General features: G+C 41.7%; 1 protein-coding gene and 1 pseudogene across 5 annotated transcripts; one reads left to right on the top strand and one right to left on the bottom strand.

Moving 5' to 3' along the window:
• Positions 1-5,048: 5,048 nt before the first annotated feature.
• Positions 5,049-22,285, top strand: PRPF3 (pre-mRNA processing factor 3). 5 transcript variants are annotated; one of them, XM_016122855.2, is made up of 16 exons: positions 5,049-5,160; positions 7,235-7,401; positions 8,058-8,188; positions 10,146-10,292; positions 11,625-11,708; positions 11,976-12,196; positions 12,801-13,107; positions 13,782-13,948; positions 14,862-14,941; positions 16,148-16,291; positions 16,998-17,097; positions 17,269-17,382; positions 18,469-18,587; positions 18,865-18,948; positions 20,007-20,068; positions 21,929-22,285. In XM_016122855.2, the coding sequence occupies exons 2-16, from the start codon at positions 7,257-7,259 to the stop codon at positions 22,073-22,075; spliced, it is 2,052 nt and encodes a 683-aa protein (XP_015978341.1). In that variant the 5' UTR covers positions 5,049-5,160; positions 7,235-7,256; the 3' UTR covers positions 22,076-22,285. The 5 variants fall into 5 exon arrangements, with proteins under 5 accessions (XP_015978341.1, XP_015978342.1, XP_015978343.1 ...); XM_016122856.2 differs by lacking the exon at positions 5,049-5,160 and adding an exon at positions 5,194-5,283; XM_016122857.2 differs by lacking the exon at positions 5,049-5,160 and adding an exon at positions 9,430-9,525 and having other exon boundaries at positions 7,249-7,401.
• Positions 14,227-14,348, bottom strand: LOC118613127 (annotated as a pseudogene).
• Positions 22,286-24,245: the final 1,960 nt, after the last annotated feature.

The following is a 24,245-nucleotide window of genomic DNA, read 5'->3' as shown; positions in this document are numbered from 1 at the left end:
GAGGTAGGAGGACACAGAGCCGGAAATACTTACAGCAGCGCTTCTCAACATGTGGTCTGCAACACGAGGAGGACCTGAGAAATGGTTCTAAATGCAAATTCTGGGACCCTATTGTAGACCTGAATTGGAAATTGGGGTTGGAGCCCCGGAATCTAGTTTCACAAGCCTTGCAGGTGATCTGATGCCTGTTAAAGAGTCATTGTCCTGTCCAAAAAGGTTCCAGGCGGAGGTCCCCACCACCATCCCTCCCGCTCCTCAATGGGCACTCCTGGGTCTGTGATCCCTGACAGCTGGGGGCACCTGCCCGCTGCGGGCGACCAGCCGCTCTGCTTCCTCTCCTGCTGTGTATTTCCTGTTCTTTGGTTTCCTGACAGCCTTGCTGCTGACATAAGGAGCATTGGTGCCAACCCCAGTAGGAGAAGAGGGTAGGCGGAAGCAGCTAGCCCACCTCTCCTCACCCAGGGGGCAGCCTCTCAGCGAGTTTCTGAAGGAAGTAAACTGCAGACTGCGGAGCCGCCTCCGCATCGCTGGTGTTCAAATATTGCCCCCTTGTGGTGTAGCCTGGCTTCAGATTTTTGGCCCTTATTTTATTTTTCGGTAGCTTTTCTCCAGTTCACAATTACCAACCTTCTTGATTAAGCAGACCTGCGAGAAGGTATTCTGGAACCACTGTCCCTTACTCTTAGGGCTGATCGTCTTCCCTCCACTCAGCAGTAAGCCCCACACTGCATAAAGCATAGGGAGCTGCATAAAGATAGCTTAGAGAAGATCTGGTCCTTGCCCTCTGGCAACTGGCATTGTGGTTGGAGACATTTTTATACAGTCTTCAACTTTGTTACCTTTGTACAACCTCATTTTAACAAGTTACCAAGCAAGACCTTGGTACTTCTGAATCTCCTTTCAATCTCTGAGTTTCATCTTTATGTATCACTATGGAATAATTTTGAGTCATGGTGCGGTGTCAGTTGCCAGTTGCTATTGTCGAATAAAGGCCTGGCCTCTGCCAGACAGTAGGATGTGTTTGAGATAGCAGAACCGGGCCTGCAACTTAGCAGTATTGCTCTGAGGTTGCTTCTGAACTCCTTCCAAAATACTAAGGGATGGCTAAGATCTGGAATTTACTTGGTCTCTGAAATTGTCCCCTGCTTATTCTAATCTCTAGTTCTGACCATTGCCATATGTCCCAGAGCAGCTAGACAGTTGAGAGGCTTAATGTGTAAAATGGGTGACAGGCTGGCTGGTTGGCCGAAGTCCCAATCAAGTTGTGCTGTCGCGGCAGGGAGAACAACCTTCCACTCCGCGGTCTGGGAAGCTAGAAGGTACCTCGTGGTCATATGAGTAGGGATTACATTGAGTTCAGGAGAGGGGAGGGTTGGTATTTACCCATTTACAGGGTGATTGATGCAATACCTCCTACCCTGAGTATGGCACCTATAAATTAATCCTTTCAATGGTTGTACACACACACACTCACACGCACACACACATACATACACTCTTTATCCGTTTATCTGTCAGTGGACACTTGGGTTGCTTCCACCTTTTAGCTATTGAGAATAATGCTGCTACAAACATGGGTGTATCTCTTTGAGACCGCTCTTTCAGTTTTTTGGGGCATATACCCAGAAGAATTGCTGGATCATGTACTAATTCTGTTTTTAATTTTTTGAGAAACCACCATACTGTTTCCCATAGCAGCTTCACCATTTTACATTCATTCCCACCGACAGCTCACAAAGTGCCAGTTTCTCCATATCCTCACCAACAGGTTTCTGGGGTTTTTTGATTTTTGTTTTTGTTTTTTTTTTTTTGATGGGTGTAAACTGGTATCTCCTCATAGTTTTAATTTGCATTTCCCTGGTTACTAATGATGTGGAGCATCTTTTCACATATTTATTGCCCATTTCTATATCTTCTTTGGAGATATATGTATTCAAATCCTTTGTCCATTGAATTAGGTTTTTTGTTGTTATAGGAGTTCTTTCTATATCCTGGACACTAACTTGCAAATATTTTCTTCTGTGGATTATCTCTTTACTCTCTTGATAATGTCCTTCAGTGCAAAAAAGTTTTAATTTTGATGAAGTCCAGTTCATCTCTTTTTTCTTTAGTTGCTTGTGTTTTTGGTGTTATCCAAGAAATCATTGCCAAATTCAATGTCATGAAGATTTTCCTCTGTTTTCTTCTAAGGGGTTTTACAGTTTTTGCTCTTAGGCTTAAGTGTTTGATCCATATTGCATCAATTTTTGTGTATGACATGAGGATTGGGTCCAACTTCATTTTTATGCATGTTTTCCCTGCACTATTTGTCGAACAGACCGTCCTTTCCTCATCGAATGGTCTTGGCTTCCTTATCAAAAATCAACTGACCATATATGTGACGTTTATTTCTGGGCTCTCTTTTCTACTCTGTCAATATGGCTGTCCTTATGTCAATGACACTCCGAACATGTTTTATACATTACATTTAATCCTTACAATACTCTTATTCTCATTTTATAATAGAGGAAACGATCTCAGAAAAATTATCTGAAGGTATCACAGTAACTGGGAGACTAAGGATTTAAATCCACCCAGTTCCAAATATTAAAAATAAAATCAGTACCTTGAAGAACATTTCCCTCTGGGAAGGTGAACCCAGGTGGCTGCAAGCACCGAAAAAAAGCAAACTTAAAACCCTGCAGAGTTGGAACTCAGGGACCCATTCAGCAGACTTTCTTGAGTGAATGTTAAGTGAGACATTGGTGTTAGGTACTGTAGATACAATGAGGAAACCGAGGTAAGAATAACCTAAACAACATGTTCAAGCTCCCTTAATTTGTTCCTCAAAGCCAGGCTTTATTCCACGGTGTCATGCCGCATCAGGGAAGGTGGGTTTGTTGTATATTTTCCCAATTTCTTTAAAACTAACCTTTAGATAACAATCATGTACTGCCTGGGACATTGTAATAAGCTCCCTAGAAAATAACTGCATTTTCTAGTGAGCCTACCATCTCAGAAGATATCTTGGAATTTTAGTTTCTGTGGTTTGTAATCTGATAGAATGGAATTCTTTTCATTTCCCATATTTGAAATCGTGTACTTTTTCCACACGTGGTTTTCATCATCACTAGTGTAAAGGGTCAGTAAGGTTTAGAGCCTCATTTTTAAGTTGGCAAATAATACAGGCGTATTGACAGAATGAAGAAAACTACTGGCAGGTCCTACTCATTTATCACACTTTGAGCCTTTACTATGCCTGCACTGTCCGAGGTCCTGGAGATACAAAGACAATATGACATGATTCCTGCCCTCAGGGAATTTCTATTTCTTAGGTAATAAAAAAGCAGACTTCAGCAGGTACTGAGGCCTGCAAGATCTCTGTTAAAAAAGATTCATTTTTTTAATTCATTTTTTAAATTAAATATTTAATTGTGCCAAGTGCTATTTTAGGCCTGTGAGATACGTCAGTGACAATGATTCCTGCCTTTAAGGAGTTTACATTCTAGCAGGAGTCAGATGATAAGCAATAAACTTAACAAGTTAATGATCTAGTACTAGTACAGTAGGTAGTAACAAGTACTATGGAAAAAGAAAACAAAATCAGGGGAATCCACAGTGCTGAACAGTCTTTGGAATTAAGTAGGGTGGCCAGGGAAAACCTGAAGAGGAGGGAGCAAACCATGCAGATATCTAGATGAAGAGCAATCTGGGCCAAAAGCAACAAGTGCAGAGGCCTTGAGCTTAGTATTATGCTTGGCACTTTCAAGGAACAACAAGGGATCAGGATTCTTGAGTCGAATGAGTAAAGAAAAAAGGAGTAAATGAGATCAGGGAGGTACTGGAGTGGGGCAGAACTTGGCATTTTAATCTGAGTGATAGGAAAAGGCAGGGCATGGTTTTGGGCAGGAGAGTAATGTGACCTTCCTGCTGTGTTAACATGAACACTGTAGTACCTGCCATACTAGTACTAGATAAATTATATTCATGTGACAAGGTTAGACTAACAGGGAGACAAAGTGGAAGCAAGAGAAAGCAGGAGACTACTAAAATAATCCAGGCTAAAGGTGATACGAGAGGTGGTGAGAAGCAGAAGATTTTGTATATATTTTGAAAGAAGGGCCAATGGAACAGAAGAGTCCACAATCACTCCAAGATTAATTGTTCTGCATAGATATAAGACTAGAGTTCCCGTTTACTGAGATGAAGACTATCGAGAGTTGGTTTTTTGTTTTTGTTTTGTTTTGTTTTTGGTGGAGGGGTTAGAATCAGGAGCTTACCTTTCGTTATGTGAGTTGTCTTATAGATTATATAGTAGATATATGTAATATACAAAATCTTTATAAAAATGTCAATTATCCATTTATTGTACATCATATAGCTTTATTGGACTCTGAGAAGCACTGTTTGAAGTGCATTACCCTCAAGTCACTTGCGTGGTCCTCACAGCAGCCATATGAGGCGGACTTCTTCACAGGTGAGGAAAGAAGGCTTAAGCACTTTGCCTAATGTCACAATTAACGAGTGGGAGACCTGGAATACAAATCTAAGCAGTCTGGCTTTAAAGGCGGTGCTCTTAATCATTGGGCAATGATTCTCAGAGGATGCCTGGCACACACTGGGCAGTCAGTAACTGCGTGAGTGAAACAGTAAAAGGCACGGGGGCGTGGGGAGCTGCTAGTTCAGGGTACCCCTGTGGGTGGCTGGCCTCTGGCCCCGTTAATCTAAGGGAGAAAGGTTAAGGAGACGTGGCTAACGCCAGTGATCTTGACTCTTTCGGAGGACCGACGTCCTACCAGAAAGGCCACGTTTGGCCTGAACGCAGAAGCCACGCACGTTAGCGCACTTACTCTCCACGCTAGGAATACTGCAAGCAGCCCATTTCTGCTCCAGGCGACATTAACTTTGCAGTAACTGACTTAATCGATTTAGCTGGGGAAACGGAAGGAGCCGGGAGACGCTGCAGGCCGGCCTTGGGGCTCCGCCGCGCATGCGCTCAGCCGCCGGGAAAGTGGCCACTGCGGCTGCGCGGGCCGGTGGCCCGGCCCTCCCCGGTCACGTGGGGGGGACCGCGGCGTGGCGGCGGCGGTGGCGGTAGCGACGGCAGGCCGTAGGGCGGTCGGAGGGTTTCCGGTTCCGGTGTAACGTTCGGGCTCCGTCTCAGGGGCTGAAGTTTGTGAGGTGAGTAGTGGCCCCGGGCCCAAAGAGGGTGTCCTCGGGTCGGAGCGCCCAGGGCCAGGGCGCAGTCCAGCAGGGGACAGAGGCGGGAAGGCTCGGCGGGAAGGCAGCTGAATGAAGCGCGAGGTTCTGTGGGAGAAGGGGTCGGAATGAGATTGTGGAGAGGAAAAGGGCGGGGGCGGGAAGGGGACGGGGTGCGGAGACTGGCTCTGAGATGAGGAGTTCGGGCAAAACGAGGTGGGGAGGGGGCCGCAGGGGAGCGCGGGGGCTGCGGGGGTCGCGGAGAAGAGCACGGAGCAAGCCTGCGGAAGATGGGCTTCTGCTGCCCCCCATTCAGAGACCGCTCTGCCCTCCTCTCCGTCCGCGCCGGAACGCACACGCACCTCCGCCCCGCGCAGTTACTGTTGACCCCTTGATTGGTGACAAAGCTGTTTACTGTTTGTGACTTTCATGTTTGGGTTGCACTTCGTCTTGCGGAGTAATGGGCTGCATACATCTGTTCCTGTAGTGCTTGGGCGCACGACTCATCTGGTAGAGGGGAGCCCCGGTCGCTGCTTGGGATCCTCACACTGCTTACACTTTCTAGCCTGTGATTCAATTCTAGTGGAACGTGAGCCCCGTTAAGGCGAGGATTCCTGACTGTTCTGTGCGCTGTCGCATGTGTCCTCAGCACGCAGTATGCTGCTTCACACTTAGTAGTTACGCAGTAAATATTGAATTAAATTAAGTACAGTGAGGGTATGGCAGTTGTCCTCATTTTGTAAGGCGAATAATGCTTGCCTAAAGGCTGGTGATGAGTCTAGAGCTCTGTGTTGCAACTCTTCGGTGTGAGCTTTTTATTCACTCTCTGTCATACCAGCATGCTGCTTTTGAGCAACGCACATTTAATATGTAGAGATCGAGAGGTTATACTGCTGTCTCATGATGGGTAAATACAGCCGCCGTGGAATTATTCACATAACGTGTCACTGAGGCATGAAATCTTTCACTCCTTGTTTCATGACTTTAATCTACTAGCTTCATATGGTTTTACTGAAATTAAATACACTGTTTAGCAACAGGTCTTAGGATAAACCTGCCAAGAATGGAGAAGTTAATCAGAGTATCTTTGGGGACAAAAAGTGCCTTAAAGCATCTTGAAAGAGTGACTCTCAGATCAGACTGATGTGTAGCACTCCCGGGAGCGAGGGTTCGCTTGGAAATTGATGTCGGTACAGTTTATTGACTTTTAGGCACTATGGAGAAATAAGAGAAATAAAAATTTTCTCTCTCATCATGAGTTTTGAGATTTAGGCAGGAGATCAAAATGTAAATGTGAATAATGTTTAAGAATTATACTGATTGCATTAAATGATAAATGAAGGATTTGTTGTAGAGTCCTTTCTGATAGTGTTTTCTCTGCCAAGCTAAAAAGTAGAATAAAGGTGAAAAGACAGAGAAAACATCCAAAATGAGGGTGTTCTTTTCTGAGCTGAGGGATTACTCTTATCAAGTCAACTGACAAAGACCCTTGAGAACATGAGAGAAAATTATCTAGATACAGAATTCCCACTGGGATGAGTATTACTACAAAGAAATGTAACTGAACATTCTTAAGGATTGTGAGCTTTAATACAGGATGACTGGCATGAATAAGCCCTCTTATTTGCATCTCTTAAAAAGAAAGGAAACCTATAGGTCAGGGCTGAGTTAAGGAATGCCTGCCTAGAAGTAGGAGGAATAGAGAAGCTGGCCTCCGACTGGGCTTTTTTCAGTCTTGCTTTAATGTTAGATGTTTGCCAGTCCTTGTTGATGTGACAGGATCGAAAAAGAAACTAGAACTCATTTCTCAGACTAGGTTATTCCCAGGGTTTGTTTATTCCACAAATTTCATTGACCTACTGGTACTTACTGAGTTAGGGTTAAAAAAATCACACAATGTAGTTCTTTCTCCTTCAAAGTATAGGTTTTAAGGAAAGTATTTGGCTTGAAATGAAATGAGGAACTTGACTGTGGATTGAAAATAGTGCTGCCCATTGAATGGAGTCACTTTAGTCTTTTCTCGCCCTCTAACTGAACTCTCCTGGATTCTTTTTAGGTGTGGTATTGAATCCTGCAGAATGGCACTGTCTAAGAGGGAGCTGGATGAGCTGAAACCATGGATCGAGAAGACAGTGAAGAGGGTGCTGGGTTTCTCAGAGCCCACGGTGGTCACAGCAGCACTCAACTGTGTGGGGAAGGGCATGGACAAGAAGAAGGCAGCTGGTGTGTACTACCTTTCTGAATCTTTCGACTTAACATATGGGATGACCCCAAACTGCCTCAGAATTCCCCAAAATTATCTCTGTTGGGAGTATCTACAAAGGGTCAGACCACGTTTTATTTTCTCTTGCATTATAATGGAAATAGCTCAAAGAACTATTTTTTTGCTTTTTCACTTATTTTTATACTGCTTATGACATATTTTGAATCTCTGACTTCCTTTGGCCACTGTACTGAGTTACCTAAATTAAATTTACTTAAGAAAGTCGTGTGGATATTTTCAGATTCAGATTAGCATCTCAACATATAGAAGTCTTTATAAAATACAGACGAACTCGAGGGAGGTAGATTTTTTAATGGTAGTCTCCTACAACTTGCTATTTGGAAGGAGTTAGGGAGATTTTTCATCCTAGACTTCGTTGCTCAACCTGAGTACATTGCACTGGCTGTACTACTTCCTACTCCAAAAAACGGTAACTGTATTTTCACCTTTCATAGGGCAAGGTCACTCAATGTATGGGACTCCTACAAAGAAATTAAGGAAACATTTCCCTCCCTGCCAGGGATAAGATTCCAGTGTTGGTGTCTGTTATATGCCTAACAAACATTCGACTAAAGTACACACCTTTTCAACCCTACCATCTTTTTTTTCCTGTCAGACCATCTGAAACCTTTTCTTGACGATTCTACTCTCCGATTTGTGGACAAACTGTTTGAGGCTGTGGAGGAAGGTCGAAGCTCTAGGCATTCCAAGTCCAGCAGTGACAGGAGCAGAAAACGAGAGCTAAAGGTAGGTTACAGTTAAATATCTGATGAGCTCAGGAGTGTTTTGAATGGTAACAAAGTTGCTGAGCTTACCTGGCTCCCGCTTTGATAGCTACTGTTAGAATACCCAATACTCAAGAGAGATTCTTAGACCTTAAAGTAGAGGAGGTGGACTCATATTATCACCATCTATAGGAACGAACTACCTGAGTTCATGGGTCGAAATAGTCCAAAGAAACAATTGCTAGCTTTGTCCTTTTTCGTACACAGTTAGTTTTGGTTCTCCTGTTTCCCTATGTCTCCTTTTTTTCCCCTTTGCTAGTACCTGTAAATTAATTGCTGTAAGATTTTATGCTTTGATTTACTCGAGTCCTAATAGATTGCTTCAGCAGTGACTCCACTGCTATCTGGGCTGTAGACATCACTCTTGCTCCTTTATGGACGTTTCTCGGCAATGGCTTATAGATGAGATGCTTGACAACAGTTACGATTTACTGTATGGGTGGAGACGCTGCCATATGCTATATAGCATATTGCTAGTCATCTGTCCCCACGAGTGGAATACTTCAAGGGAACATCGTTAACTCCCTTACCTGCTTCACTTACTATTCTGTGGTTACTGATTGGTCCTAGCCTCTTTGAGTATTAGCAGTGGCAGGAGCCAAGTAACTGATCTCTCTATCTTTTCTCTCCAACTTTCAAAAAATAAAACCTTTTCTGTGACTCCCATCTAACTATCCAAAGTGCTCCTTATACCTTGGCTTTCTGACTGCTTTTCCTGAGGCTCAAAGCGTGAATAAACGGTGTCTGCTTGGACCCTGGCCAGGCTTTGGAACCAAGGGAAATAGAGATTTGTGTGTTTTGTGTTTAGGGCATTATAGGGTGATCAGAGGAGTTCAGGATAGTCCTTGCCTTGATGGAATATGCAATTTAAGGGTTGGGATATGGGGGGCGGGGGAGAGCACAACAAAATAGGAAATCTTTAGTAACGATTTCTTGTAAATTTTAGGGTTGACTAGACTTCTGTTGAATTTTGTTGTGTTTAAGGGGGAATGCTTGGTCCACCCTATACACAGATCTGCAGAGTGAAGATGATGTTACGATAGGACATGCTATGAATGAAGTGACTGCATTGGGTGGGATTAATAAAAACGGTTTCTTGAAGGAGGTATCTAGATAGCCTTGGGACATGGGTCCCGTTTTGGTCCATTCAGGTCCCCACCCCACACAATATATTATGGGAGAGTCCTTTTTCTTGAACTGTAGGAGTTCCAGGAAGCGCTCGCCCCTGGCCGAGGATATGTCCTTGCAAAACACGAGCCCTCCTAGTGAAGAGGGGATGTCACCCAAAGCCTACCACCGGTGTGTACATTTGCTTTTTCCCATTGTCCCTTCAGTTGGCCACTCTTGGTCCTATTAAATTCACCTTGCAAATTAGTCAACATAGTTGAGTTCTCCTTGTTTGATGAGAACAGTGTTATTGGGGGATACTGAAGCAGGAAGAGGAAGCCCCTGTCCTGGAAGAGTTCAGACTAGTTGGGAGAAAGTACTAACATTGAAAGACCTAACACTTGGCAAGCACAATGTAATTTTACGTAGTGTGAAGCAGGCTCTTAAACACTAAGAGGAGACGATACAACAGTTTGATCAGAGTGGGATGAGATTATTAATTAGGAAAACTTCCTGGAGGAGGTGAGTTTTAGGCAGGATTTGGAACGGGTTGTGGAAGAATTGAGAGAGATCGTTACAAATGTGGGCAGTAGCATTTGCAAAGATCTTGAGATGGGAACATTTATAAGGACGTGGGGGTGAAATTTGCTTGACTGGAGTAAGAAAATGATGAAGTTGGGTGAGACGGTCTATTTGGTGGAGGGTCTAGAAGACTCTGGGAAAAGCCACAATGTGCCGATAGGAACTAGGATGATTCTTCTCTTCTCCCACGGGCAGGAATACAACTCTTCTTTCATCTTGGGTTCCCTTAGGAAGTGTTTGGTGATGACTCTGAGATCTCGAAGGAATCATCAGGAGTAAAGAAGCGACGGATACCCCGTTTTGAGGAGGTGGAAGAAGAGCCGGAAGTGATCCCAGGGCCTCCCTCAGAGAGCCCTGGCATGCTGACTAAACTCCAGGTCAGTAATTGGGAACTGGAGTGATTTTGTGAGTTGAAGAAACAGATGCATGGGTTCAGATTTATTGTGACCTCGATATGAGTTAGTATTAAGCATTGGGGAACTTTTATTTCTTGCTTTATGTTTCATCATTCTTTGGGTTAACCAGGAGTGTTCTAGTTGAAGGCTATTGAAATATCATTTATTGAGCACCTATTATGGGACTGGCAAGGTGTGTTACATACATCATTTGCTCAATTATCTACCTTATAGGGTCATTGAGAAAATTATTGAAATAATCAGAACTCAGCTTGATGGCAGAGGAGAATTTCCACGTAAATAATTTGAAGTTGACTTTGTATTTTTTAAATAGGACTTAACCCGTGTGTGTTTTTTTTAATGGGCGCTGTTAAACAGTTTTGATATACATAAGCAGTAAATGTTTCTTGTACTATTTAAAATTTCTTGGAAATAGAATATATACATAAACATGTATGGTTTGATGGATGAATTTGCTTATTCATATATGATATTTCTGAAAGGAAAGAAACTGATGATAATGTGTTTTATAAAGAAAGGGGTGTAGAATTCACATATCTTTTTATACTTTTCGCATTTTGAATTATATAAGTATATTACCTCAAAAAATGCTTGGAAGAAAAATAATCGAAATAAATTTTTAAAAAATACCTTGAAGCTCCTTGACAGCAGCTCTCTTTTGGAAAATTTGAGAAGACAATTTAAGAAGAATTTAAGAATTTGATCATATCCTCAAAGCTTATCATCCCGAACTTCTTTAGGACAGAAGCAGTGTTTACTGAGACCAAGAAGCAGGTCTTTATGTAGTCTCTGGTTACCCCAACTAAGGAATTCAGGGATTAATAACGCAATTATTTTTTTAAGTATAATTTGTGTGGGTTCTGTTAGGAGTTTTGCATTTGTTATTTAAATGTTCACAACAGCGCTGGCAAGGTTGGTACTACTATTTTTACCCCTTTTAGACACCTGGAGGTTTAGAGATTAAGTACAATACCCAAGGTCACACAGGCATTAAGTGACAGAGTTAAGATTCAGACTTGAGTTTCTCTGACTCCAGAGTCTTAATCATCAAGCCGCGTAACTACCTAACATGTCAATCCTGCCTTGGGAGGATGGGCTGAAATTTTCATTGTTCAGCTGTCTAGGCTTATCTCATTAAATTTTTTAGCCTGTGATACAGTTGGAATATGATGGGGCGATTCAAAAAAATTTTAAGTCTCTAGACCCGAAAGCCTTTTGGGTTTAGGAACCTGAACGAGAGAAATAAAAGAGACATTAACAGTTTTTCAACTCCTCTCCCCTCACCGAGAGCAGATCAAACAGATGATGGAGGCAGCAACACGACAAATAGAGGAGAGAAAAAAACAACTGAGCTTCATTAGCCCCCCTACACCTCAGGTACTGTACCCAGATTACTCTGAAGACTCTTTAGCACATACTTTCTTGCCATTCACTCAAATGAGAGTCCAGAAGGTGACTGCAGTGTCTACCCCGCAGTCTATCACTATCTGCCAGTGTGTGTGTGTGTGTGTGTGTGTGTGTGTACACGTGTGTGGAGAGTGTGTATGCACCTGTGTGTGTGGAGAGTGTGTGCATGTGTGTGTGTGCCTGCCTGCCTGCCTGCCTAATCCATCTGATTCTGATTTCTTTTTCTCTGTCTCATAGCCAAAGACTACTTCTTCCTCCCAACCAGAGCGACTTCCCATTGGCAACACTATTCAGCCCTCCCAGGCAGCCACTTTCATGAATGATGCCATTGAGAAGGCACGGAAAGCTGCTGAACTACAAGCCCGCATCCAGGCCCAGCTGGCACTGAAGCCAGGGCTCATTGGCAATGCCAACATGGTGGGCCTGGCCAATCTTCATGCCATGGGCATTGCTCCCCCGTGAGTATCTATTTCGTGCAACCCCTGGTTGTTTCTGAAGCTTGAGAAGCAATAAATACCTTTAAATGTTACTGACTCTCTTCTTCCAAGGAACCTAAATCATTTCTTAAAGTTACATATTTCTTATGTATTCAATAAATATCAGTTGGATTTATTCTTTTGGCTTCCTCGTTGCAGAGTTTATTACCTTCCTTTTATAATAGGTAGAACTGAAGTTAAGATTATTCATCTAGTATTAATTGGAGCTAGGAATAGAACCAGGTCCAAGAGGTCTCTACAACTGGGTAAAGATGATTGACTTCCTTTTTAGCACACGTGATGGGTTTGGCATCCCTTGTCTGACTCAAGAATTCAGGAGTAAAAGATAGAATTTGCAACTGTATTTCAGTGTAATTTATCAATTTGTTTCATGTGATTGTACTCTATATTCAACTATTTTGTTTGATGTTTTCAATCAAGATGTTATTCTCTGTTGAGTTTACCTCCCCTAGAATTGTGGAACCTAGTTGTCTTTGTTGGGTTTTGGTTTGTTTTATTTTCTGTTTGTTTTTTGTTTGCCTTATTGTTCCATAAGGGATTTATTTCTTTGTGGGCTATTTTTCAGAAAGGTGGAGTTAAAAGATCAAACTAAACCTACACCACTGATTCTCGACGAGCAAGGTCGCACTGTAGATGCAACAGGCAAAGAGATTGAGCTGACACACCGTATGCCTACTCTGAAGGCCAACATTCGTGCTGTGAAGCGGGAACAATTCAAGCAACAGCTCAAAGAAAAGCCATCAGAAGACATGGAGTCCAATACCTTTTTTGACCCTCGAGTCTCAATTGCCCCTTCCCAGCGCCAGAGACGCACTTTTAAATTCCATGACAAGGGCAAATTTGAGAAGATTGCCCAACGATTACGGACGAAGGTATCAGGTTTAGACTATAACCTAGAACTTTGAAGAAGTTAGGAAGGAGACGAAGGAAACTGAATACAGTCCTAAAATACTGTCGACTCAGTTCTCTATGTTTTGGGAAATTAGATAAATAAGTGACAAAGCAGTGAATAATTTCTTAAATACCGTATTTATTCCTGAAATACTTTTAGCTGATTTGGCTTTTTAGTTACATTCTACTTAGTGGAAAGAAAATCGAGTTTGAAAATTCTCCACATCCAACTGACAGTGGAGGGAAGTAATTCAGAACCCTCTGGCTGACTAAGGAAAGCTACCCTGGTGTTAAAATTGACTGTAGATAATCCACACACATGCAGAGTTGAATTACTGGGTATTCAGTGACTTTTACTATCTCCTTTTCATCCTCTCAGAATGAGGTTTTCATACAATTCCATTTCTGCAAATTTGCTGCAGGCACAGGTATTATGGAGTGAAAGAGTAGTGATGAGGGTAAGATGTATGTAAAGAACTAAGTAAAGGATAAAAGAAATCAGAAAGGCTCTTTTTCTGAGCTTTCATAAATCGTGGACCTCCGTTGCATTAGGTATAAAGAGTTGAACAAGAGAGTGTTTTAAAATTTGAGATTATACAACTTCTTTTTCTGTGACTCCAATTTATCTTCCTGTCTTGGTTTATCTTGTCTTTAGGCTCAACTGGAAAAGCTGCAGGCAGAGATCTCACAGGCAGCTCGAAAAACAGGCATCCATACTTCAACTAGGCTAGCCCTCATTGCTCCCAAGAAGGAGTTAAAGGAAGGAGATATCCCTGAAATTGAGTGGTGGGACTCTTATATCATCCCCAACGGCTTTGACCTGTGAGTTTGTTAGTTAATTCCTTTTAACAAGGCTAGAATTTTGTTGGGAGAGATGGTACTCGTGCACTAAGTAAAATTTTAAAATTCTTACACAAGCTCATATACTTGTAAAGAGTATGTTGTCTGAATTAGTTTTGTGGTTAATGTAGGTAGAATGGGCACAAATCTAAAAGAGCATATCTATAAATTATTTGCTTTTGTTTTACATTATTTGTGTTGACCTCACAGATTACAAGGACCTTGTCAGCTTATAATCCCTTATTTTTTATTGTTTTTTACGTCTACAGCCCCTGGTCTTCCTAGGTGGTCTCCCATCCAAGTACTAACCAGGCCTGACCCTGCTTATTAGCTTCTGAGATCAGACGGAATTGGGCATGTTCAGGGTGGCATGGCCGTGGACTTAACATATTTTCTTAATTACATTCTTTGGCTACTTATTATAGGTGTTTATGTTTCTTAAAGACCCAGTTCTAGAACAGCAAGGATTCTTAGTTGATGAGGGAGAGAATGGTAAATAAAACATGTAAGAAGCATCTGGAGAGCTTTAGTTATATCTGCTTCATCATTCTACTGCATGGCTTCGGGAGACCATGTCTCAGCCTTTCTTTACCTTCCGTGGTCAGCTGCCGTCCCAGGGAGTTACTGTTACTAATGAGAAACTGTGGAATCCATCAGAGGCCTTTGAGTAGAAAAGATGGAGAGTAACTGGTGTGGAGAGTGCAGCCAAACTTTGTAGGATCCAGTTTTCTCATCTTGAAAATTATGTGTAACATAATTACATATTATAGATATGCAAATACTAAAAGGGGCTGGAAGCGTTATGGAGGGCAGGTTCTTTCATTGTTTCCAAGACTCCCTCTCTCAGAACCATCTCTATCCACATACCTGTTTTCCCTTCTTCGTCCAATTTTAGTACAGAGCAAAATCCCAAGAGAGAAGATTACTTCGGAATCACAAATCTCGTTGAACATCCAGCCCAGCTCAACCCTCCAGGTAATGTATAAATTACTCAGTCGAGGCTCTAGGGAAGTATTATCCAGCAGCACTCCCTGTGATAGTGGATGTGCTCTCCACAGAGTAGCCACTATCCACATGTGACTTCTGAGCATTTGAAAACTGAGTTGCACTAATACAGCTGAGGGACTGAATTTTTAATTTATTCACTTTTAATTAATTTAAATTTAAGCGACACGTGTAGCTAGTGGCTGCAGTCTTGGGCAGTGCAGCTGAATCTGAAGAGGGCCTCACTGACGTATGTCAGGTTGGGCGTTTGCCATAGTGTTGACTCCCAACTCCAGTCTCTTATGCCACCTCTAAACGCCTGCCCTTCGATCTTCTTTGTCTTCAGCCCTTCTGTCTTTCATTTTTGTAGCAACTCTGTTGGCTCAGTCAAAAGTGATAGGTTTTGTTGTGGCTGTGTTTTTAACCAGTTGCATCCCTTGGGTAAATCAGAACACGGAATTTCCTCATGTAGAGATAACATTAACTGATCTGCCTTCTTCAAGAGTTATGCGGATCATAAAAGGCTGTATTGCTTTAATCAAATTTGGGGTGAGCAGAGGAAATAATACCTTAATTAATAAATTTACTTACCAGTATCTCCAATAAGTTCAGGAAAATAGATTGAGACCTTGCACTAATACAAGATATAATAGGTAATTGAATTTTACTTACTCAAAATCTACTTAGCTGTCATCGGTGTGACTCATTAGAATGTGGTTGGCGGGGGGCGGTGTTTGTTTGCTTGTTTGTTTGTTTTAAAATTTTCTCAAACCTGTTTTGGGAGCCCAGATAATTTTTCCCCATTCCTATAACTCTAGTATTATAAATTTCATCATCTTGGCCAGTGGTTTTCAAATTGTATTCCATAGAAACATTGACGGTCAGGAGATGAGATCCAGATGGGATTCTAGGTACCACCATTTCCTCCAGATCCTCGATCAGAGCAACCAGAGCAGCTCTAATTTCCGTATTTGCCACATTTCAGTCGATAAAGGGTTCAGCTGCTTAAAGAATAACAAATTGGAGTACTATTCATGAAAGATAAGAATGGATTTTAAAAATATAACCTTACTGCCGCTGTCATAACCTAAAAATAACCAAAAGAATTAAACTAAAGGGTTTTTAATGTGATTGATGTTTATTTGCATCCCTCTAATATGCCGATTGCTTTGGTACATTCATTTCTCTGATTGACAGTTGACAATGACACACCAGTTACTCTGGGAGTATATCTTACCAAGAAGGAACAGAAGAAACTTCGAAGACAAACAAGGAGAGAAGCACAGAAGGAACTCCAAGAGAAAGTCAGGCTGGGCCTGATGCCTCCTCCAGAACCCAAAGGTGCATGCATGTCTTAGAGCCAGGGACAAAAGGTGGCGAGTTTACCTCTTTAATTCTGGAGGAACTTAAGCTTCTCTCTGTATTTAGGTGCTTTCTGTTTCTCAGGATCATTCATGGTTCTTTTCTTCCTTTCCTACATTTTCTGTTATCTTTTCCTTATTAAGACAGGTCAACATATTCATCGTTAAGGTCATTAAAGCTTATTTTTTAAATATTATTGACCGTTTAACACTCTGATCTTCTTGGAAGAATAATGGTCTTGAAATTCATGAAGATAGTAGTTGCAGTTTTTGCATAGAGTTGTTTCATTCATAATTCTTAATATTTGAAAAATGAAAATACAGTTTAGAAAACCTTGCTCTTATAGTATCCACTATTTTCAATAATATTTTGAGTGAACATCATTATGTATAGGATCTTTCACTAAATGCTAGTAGAGTAAAAATACCAAATAAATTAAGTTCCTTGTCTTTCATAAGATTTTAAGCAATGTAAATAAATGCATACAAACCATTTAGATTAATTTTGTGAATTTCGCCCAAATGCTGAGTTAATTGTATGGGCTTTTCAAGGTAGGAGTTTTGGGAAGAAGTGAATTTTGAGCAGAGATTTGAAATAGGAAAACTATGAATTAGTAAGAAGAGGTGACCAGTTATCCCAGCTGGAAAAGCAATTTAGGAAACTAATTCTTGTCCTCTCTCTGCAGTGAGAATTTCTAATTTGATGCGAGTGTTAGGAACAGAAGCTGTTCAAGACCCCACGAAGGTAGAAGCCCATGTCAGAGCTCAGATGGCAAAAAGACAGAAGTAAGTGCCATGGGTTGGGTGGACACCCAGGGCAAGTATCTTTCCCGAAGTCTTCTGGGGGATCCATATTTGGAGGGAGGGGAGAGTCCTCCGTTGCTCTCTCTTTCCCTCAGCCCTGCCTCTGATCTTCAATGCCTTTCTCACTTGTGGATGTCCTTCCTGTCACGACAGAGCGCATGAAGAGGCCAACGCTGCCCGAAAACTTACAGCAGAACAGAGAAAGGTCAAGAAAATTAAAAAGCTTAAAGAAGACATTTCACAGGGGGTACACATATCTGTATATAGGTAGGTGTCCAGACTGGGCCAGCCTTTTCCTTAGAAATACCAAAGCATTTTCCAAGTGCCCTAGGCAGAATCACTGGTCTGAAAGTACACCTGACGCCAGCCCCTACGCTCTCAAAATGACCCGAGTACAGATCAGGACTTAGTAAACCACTTACAGTGGTGAGGGTTAAAGACTTACTCTTCTGTCTCTGGGTCTTAGTGAACTAGTACTAGTTCTGAAGAATGAATGAATGAATGAATGAATGTACATACTTGTTCGGGCCAATAAACAAACTAAGGATCATTCATTTTTTTGAAGCAGAAAATATTCTATTTCTGCAGGAAGCATTAAAAGTTTCTTTTCTCAGTAACTCTTTCCTTATCCTGATATATTACAGTAATCCTTTTATTACCACTCCAAAATGCACTTTACACATTATAAATATTTTCTACTTTTGTGTTGATTTAATGTTTTTATTTTATTCTTTTATGTTGAGTACATGTGTAACTTGGTTTTTATAAATGTGCTCATGTTTAATAGTTATTATGAAAATGGTTCATTTATTACAAAAATAGTGAATGCTTATTAAGATAAAAAAAGAAAAAAATACAGAAGGGTACTTGCCGAAAAAGTCCCGTTCCTATTCTCTGAGATCTTTTAGCTGTTACCCTTAGGACCACTCACCATGGGTAATTGCTACTAACATTTTCTCATGTATCCTTCTAGAATTATTTTATGCATAGCATTGTGGTTACATTATAAACATCTAGAGGGCCAAGAATTTGTTGATCTTTATACCGTCAAAAACAATTAGCTTTTCAGTTTTTTTGGATGATGGTAAACACTTCTCCTTCAGTGTTTAGTCAGTTTTGATTACCTGCTATTTGCTGTAAGGTGTAAAGTGCTAGACTTTAAAGAAGTACAAGACAGTGGAAATACTTGTAGACTCATCAGTTCTACCTTCTAAACATTAGTATATTTGCTTTCTCTAAAAGGTCTTTGTTTTTAGAGAGAAACCATTTTGGATCCATCAATTTATTTGCCATTCCATTCAGGCAGATACTGATGCTAAAACGAAAGCCATAACTAAACTTTCCCTTCTCCAGAGTTCGAAATTTGAGCAACCCAGCCAAGAAGTTCAAGATTGAGGCCAATGCTGGGCAGCTGTACCTGACAGGGGTGGTGGTACTGCACAAGGATGTCAACGTGGTAGTAGTGGAAGGGGGTGAGTTTGAAAACATTGAGGGAGACCGTCCCCAGGCATCCCTAGGCCATGAAGCGATTAGCGTGGTGGGGAGAAAGGACAAGAAGATGGTGTTTTAGAGCCGTACTTGGGTATAACATCCCGGGCCTCTGTTTCCGTGTTTATTGAAGTAGGACCTAAAGTGTGGTTCTTGGGATTGCTTCTGCTACCACATTAATGTCTGAGCATTGAATGAACTCAGAGGTTCTTTCTACCCCATCAGTAAAATTCTGGCAAAATTCTCCTTTTCTGTTTCCAGGCCCCAAGTCCCAGAAGAAATTTAAGCGTCTTATGCTGCATCGGATAAAGTGGGATGAACAGACATCTAACACAAAGGGAGATGGTGAATGGGGGTTAGAAGGGATTAAGTGGGAGGGGGGCGTGGCTCCATCCAATTTTCCGTTCCTTCCCGCTGACACTCTTGCTCATGCCAGGTAACGTTCAGGAATTTTAGGAAGACCCATTCGCACTGTGAGCATGCTGGGCATTCATACAGTGTTTGTGACATGATCATACGCAGAGCGTTAGTTGTTCTTATGCCTGTCCTTTCAGGCCTCCCTACCAGCTAGTTTCCTTGTCTGCCCGGATCTGGATACTGATGACATGAGTGTGTTTAGTTTGTGAAAATTCAGCACACTATTCATTCATATTTGCATTGTCTCTATTATCCTTTGATTAAAATTTTTTTTAAAGAGTTGAAAGCCAAAAAAAAAAGATTTTATATTAAAAACTCTCTGCTTTGTTCAAGAAAATATTTTTTTCATTCTTTTGCCCAACTTTATCTTAACTATACATTTTACATCCTCCCGGCTATCATTTTTCCATCAATTTTCCTCCCTTCTTTGAAGATCTGGCTTAGCATTTAACATGTGCAGAGAGTCTTACTATTTTTTTTAATTCTACCTAACTTCGACCCTTTTATACTTTTTGTCCTTAAAGTATATTTTTTACTGTAATTGATCTTTATTTTGTTTTGCAAGTGTTCCTAAGATGTTTTCATTTGGTATATCAGCACTCTTCCTCCGATAGACTAAAAGCTCTAGCAAATGGACTCTTTAATGTGTTGGCATCTGAGGCTTGGCTCTCAGAGTGTTTAAGACAAATTTTCATTGTTGATTGCTTGTCTCTTATTTATCTACTTATTCCCAGTACCTGTCACAGCTCTTGGCACATAGTAGGTATTCAGTAAATGTTTGTTGAAATAAATAGCGTTTCTGCCTGTTCGAAGCTTCTGGGCTGATTTGGAATAAATAAAGAGTAACAGAAGACACTAGATCCCAATACGTGGTAATGGGTGATAATATTTAAAAGAATTTAGGTGGACTTAAATACTGTTTAGAACCTAAATCTTCGTCTCTAGTCAAAGTCAAGTGCAAGATTTAGCTATATTGTGTTTTCCAGATGATGAGGAATCCGATGAGGAAGCTGTGAAGAAAACCAACAAATGTGTACTAGTCTGGGAGGTAGGCAATCCTTTGTTAAACATTAAAGCAGAACTTTTGCTAATTCCTGATTGTTTATACTATTCAAATGGAATGATAAAACTTAACAATGACTGCTCCTTAAGTAATTTGTGTTTCTTTTCAGCATTCACCGTTAAATGTTTGGCAGCAAATTCTTCCTCATTATATTTTAGTTAAATTGACGAGTATATAGTATATGTCACCTAAAGAAGGATATGGAAAACTGATGGCAAGAAAACAAGTTCTCAACTTGGTTGTTTATTTTACAGTCACCGATATGAGACCTGGAAAGAGGGAAATGAATCGTGGGATTTTTCTTTGTCTGAGTATAGTGAAACAAGAACTAGACTTATAACATAAAGTTAAGAGTCTGGGCGTTAGCACCTTCTAGATGTGCAACTGGGCAAGGCACTTAACATTAACTACTGTTGCTTTGTCTGTAAAATGGATATGTTTTCCTCCCTATTGTCAGGCTTTGTTTTTTGAGAACCTAATGAGATTCCGTAATAGTGTTTTATAGAATGTGACTAAATCACTCTTTAAATGGTGCTTTGTTATGGTTATACAGTTTTTTCATCCCTGAAATCATCTTAGTGAACCAGTATTATTTCTGAAGAAAGAACAAAAGAGTAAATGAATAAAGGAATGAATGAATGAATATGCTTATTCAGGCAAATATGTGACCTAAGGATCGTTTATCCTTTTCGGGGCATAAAATATCCCATTTCTCGAGGAAGAACTAAAAGTTTCCTCTATGACTGTATCATCCTCATGTGTTACAGTAATCCTTTCATTCACACTCCAAAATGCACTTTATATTTTCTACATTTGTGTTTATTTTTTTTTGTTTTATTCTCCGTCGAGTTCATGTGTATCTCCTATTTTTTAAATATGCTCATGTTTAGTAACTAGTTCCTTATTATAAAAGTAGTGAGTTATTACAAAAGCAGTGAGCACTTATTAAGATAAGTTCTAACAAAGAAGAGCACTACTGAAATGGACCCCTTCTGAACCCCCGATCCTTTAAGACCACTCATTATGGGTAATTGTCGCTGATTGTTTTCCATGTATCCTTCTGTCTTATCCCAGACACCTCTAATTTATGCATATGAATTAGGTCATGATAAGCATAATACCTGTTTTTCTGTCTTATAAGTCCCCACCTGCCTATTTAATGTCCCGGTCTCTTTATCTTTTCCAAATTGTCTTCGATTCGTCTCTGAGAGTCCTCAGGAATTGTATCTCAGGTTCAGAAACAAGCCCAGCTCGCTCTAGCCTCCTCTTTAGAATCTGATCCCTGAAAACCTCTTGAGATGGCACTTAGACCCGTCGCTGCTGGCGCCTGTGGTGAGAATGCAGTCTCACCCAGTACTGTATCTTTTTCCGTTGTCCTTCTCTGCAGGTAGCCCCCTCCTCTCCCATTGCCCTTTCCCCCTCGTCCCTGCATTGTTCTTTGTCCCTGGGCCCAGAAGCCCCCTTCTTGTATACGGTCTCACTAAGACTGTGAAAAGAGTCCTTCAGCTCCTTTCTCCTGACAGGCCTGAACCTAGTCTTCAAGGCCTGGTGGGAGCCGAGGGCGTCCCATCTCACCCTCCTTCGTCCTCGTGACTCGCTCTGCCACCCACGCACCAGAGCACGGAACTCCTCATCCTCCGTTCAGTAAAACATTGAAATCTTTAGTCATAAATTCACGAAAACTCATGCTTATCCAGTGAGGTGGAGGTCAGAATTTCTTTCACCATAAAGTCAGGTCCAGCTAGGCACATTGGTACACAAATGTTAGGTTTTGTGAAAGAATAGTATACCTGATTTAAACTAGAAATTTTTGCATTCTGATTACAGACTTTGTCTCTTTCCCAGGGTACAGCCAAAGACCGGAGCTTTGGGGATATGAAGTTCAAACAGTGCCCTACGGAGAACATGGCTCGGGAGCATTTCAAAAAGCACGGGGCCGAACACTACTGGGACCTTGCGCTGAGCGAGTCCGTGTTGGAGTCCACCGACTGAGGCCCCCGCGGGCCCTGGCCTCGGCCCGCTGGCCTGCGTCTCTGCAGCCCTCCCCCTCGTTCTCCTGCCCAGCCCAGCCCCCCGTGTGTGTGATCTGAGAACTGTGCCATGCCGACATCGGGACAGAGGGAGAGCACCGGCTCCCCTCCCGTCAGCCTGGCGCTGCCCTTTCCTCCTCTATGTGCATATGATTAAAGAGTTATTTTTAAAGGTGGTATGATATTTTTCACACACTCACAGGTATTGGAGTCTGGGTCTTCGGGTGATCCTTTCTCCAGACTTGTAGCAATTGCTGTGGGAAAAAAAGTTGTCATTGGTATTTATGTATATATGAGTGGGTGGAAGGAAGGATGGATTTGTTTTTGAGGGCTAATGGACATTTCTGACCTCATCTTCGAGCAAGAGTGATAAATACTGTTTTCTTGGAGCAGAATGAAGCAGGAAGAGGTGTTAAGTGGGTGAGGGACAGGGGACGGATGAGCGTCCAGCCCCAGCCTTACATAGAGTCATGAGGTAGACAGATCACCTCTGGTCTCGACTAAGACTCTAACAGAAAGTCACTTCCTCAGGCAGGGCACACATGAGAATGTGTGTTGACGAAGTGGACACAGGGGACGTCCAAGGAGGGTGCTGCAGATCAGTTTGTAAAGTAGAATTAAGATTTGAGAATTTAGCCTATTTCCTTTCTTTACTAATTAAAAAACAACAATCCTTTTCTAAAAGACAATGTGTATTTTTTTGTTTGCCTCCCAGCCAAGAATCTGACTAGATGTAGTTCTGTTTAAGCATTTAATGGTTCTAGTTGAGTTTTAAGAGTATTTGGGTCAGAATAAGTATCATCGAAATCTAAAATTCTTACCACATCTATCCTTCCATTTCATGTCGCCTGCCGAGGGCACCGTGGGAATATGGCTCAAGCACAGGAGCCATTAGAGCTTCCATAGCTTTGCCAGTTGGCGCTTAGTAGGAAGTAGTGTTGGAGAATGGATACTTGACCAGAACTTAGAACATCTTGTTACAAAATCAACCCTTTTTAAAAAGGTGGTCTGTAGCCATGCCACCCTGAACACGCCCAATCTTGTCTGATGTCTGAAGCTAAGCAGGGTCGAGCCTGGTTAGTACTTGGATGGGAGACCCCCCAGGAAGACCAGGTCAGTAGGTGTAAAGAAAAAATGAATGAATGAATAAAAGTTACGTGTTTCAGGTCCCGGTTAAGAGTTCCAGTGTGAATGCAGTAGTAGGGTGCACTAGGATAAAGAGATGGAAAGAGGCAAGGACTGCAGAGGCCTCAAGGAAAACTAGCACAACCGCTCTCTGCAGATGAGCAAGCCGTAACCCGGATGGGCGAGGTCGCCAGTTCTGGAGCAGGGTCAGAGCTGATCAGTGCGGCCTTGCCAGGACTCGGCCACAAGGACTGAGTGCTTGTTTGCTAGTACTCATATCTATCCGTGGGACTCTGGAGCTAGACAATTGAACTTGGTTTTGACGTTTCTTGATTTAACCAATCTGGGGTAGGGGGAATTGTTATAGAAATAACTGCTTTTGCTTTTATTAAAGGATATATCACAAATATAATCCACAACTTCAAAAATGTATTGATTCCATAAGGCCTAAATGGTGTATTCGTACTACAGTATACAGTTATGCATCGCTTAACAATGGGGACAGGTTCTGAGAAATGTGTCTGTAGGTGATTTCATCATTGTGCAAACATCACAGTGCATGTACACAAACCTAGATGGTCCAGCCCATGCCACACGAGGCTAGATGGGACAGCCGAATGCTCCCGGGCTCCCAGCCCGCTCAGCACGTCACTGCACTGAGTACTACAAGCAACTGTAACAATGGTGAGAACTTGTTGATCAAAGAAAAGGTCCAGTAGAAATGGGCACCTACCGTGAAGGGAGCTGCAGGACTGACATTGCTCTGGGTGAGTGAGCGGTGCGTGAGCGCGAAGGCCGGGACGTCACTGTTCACTCTCACAGTGTTACACCGTTCGCTTAGGCTACACTAGACTCATTTAAAACGTTTTTCTTCAATAATTAACCTTGGCTTACTACATAACTTTTTTACTTTTTAAACCTTTAAGTTTTTTAAAAATGTTCGACTTGTAATAAAGCAGTTTAATATGAACACATTGTACAGCTGTACAAAAATATATATTTTATAA

This window comes from Rousettus aegyptiacus, unplaced genomic scaffold (genome assembly GCF_014176215.1).
Source record: "Rousettus aegyptiacus isolate mRouAeg1 unplaced genomic scaffold, mRouAeg1.p scaffold_m13_p_17, whole genome shotgun sequence".
NCBI classification, from domain to species: Eukaryota; Metazoa; Chordata; class Mammalia; order Chiroptera; family Pteropodidae; genus Rousettus; species Rousettus aegyptiacus.
Note: the sequence above shows the minus strand (reverse complement) of the source record. Positions and strands in the feature narration are given on the sequence as shown.

Bases quoted from the DNA above. Each gene is read 5' to 3' on its own strand.
- PRPF3 (XM_016122855.2), top strand. From the start codon at position 7,257: ATGGCACTGTCTAAGAGGGAGCTGGATGAGCTGAAACCATGGATCGAG. The intron at 14,942-16,147 runs GTAATGTATAAA...TCTGATTGACAG, and splicing joins AGCCCAGCTCAACCCTCCAG to TTGACAATGACACACCAGTT. The intron at 16,292-16,997 runs GTGCATGCATGT...CTCTCTCTGCAG, and splicing joins GCCTCCTCCAGAACCCAAAG to TGAGAATTTCTAATTTGATG.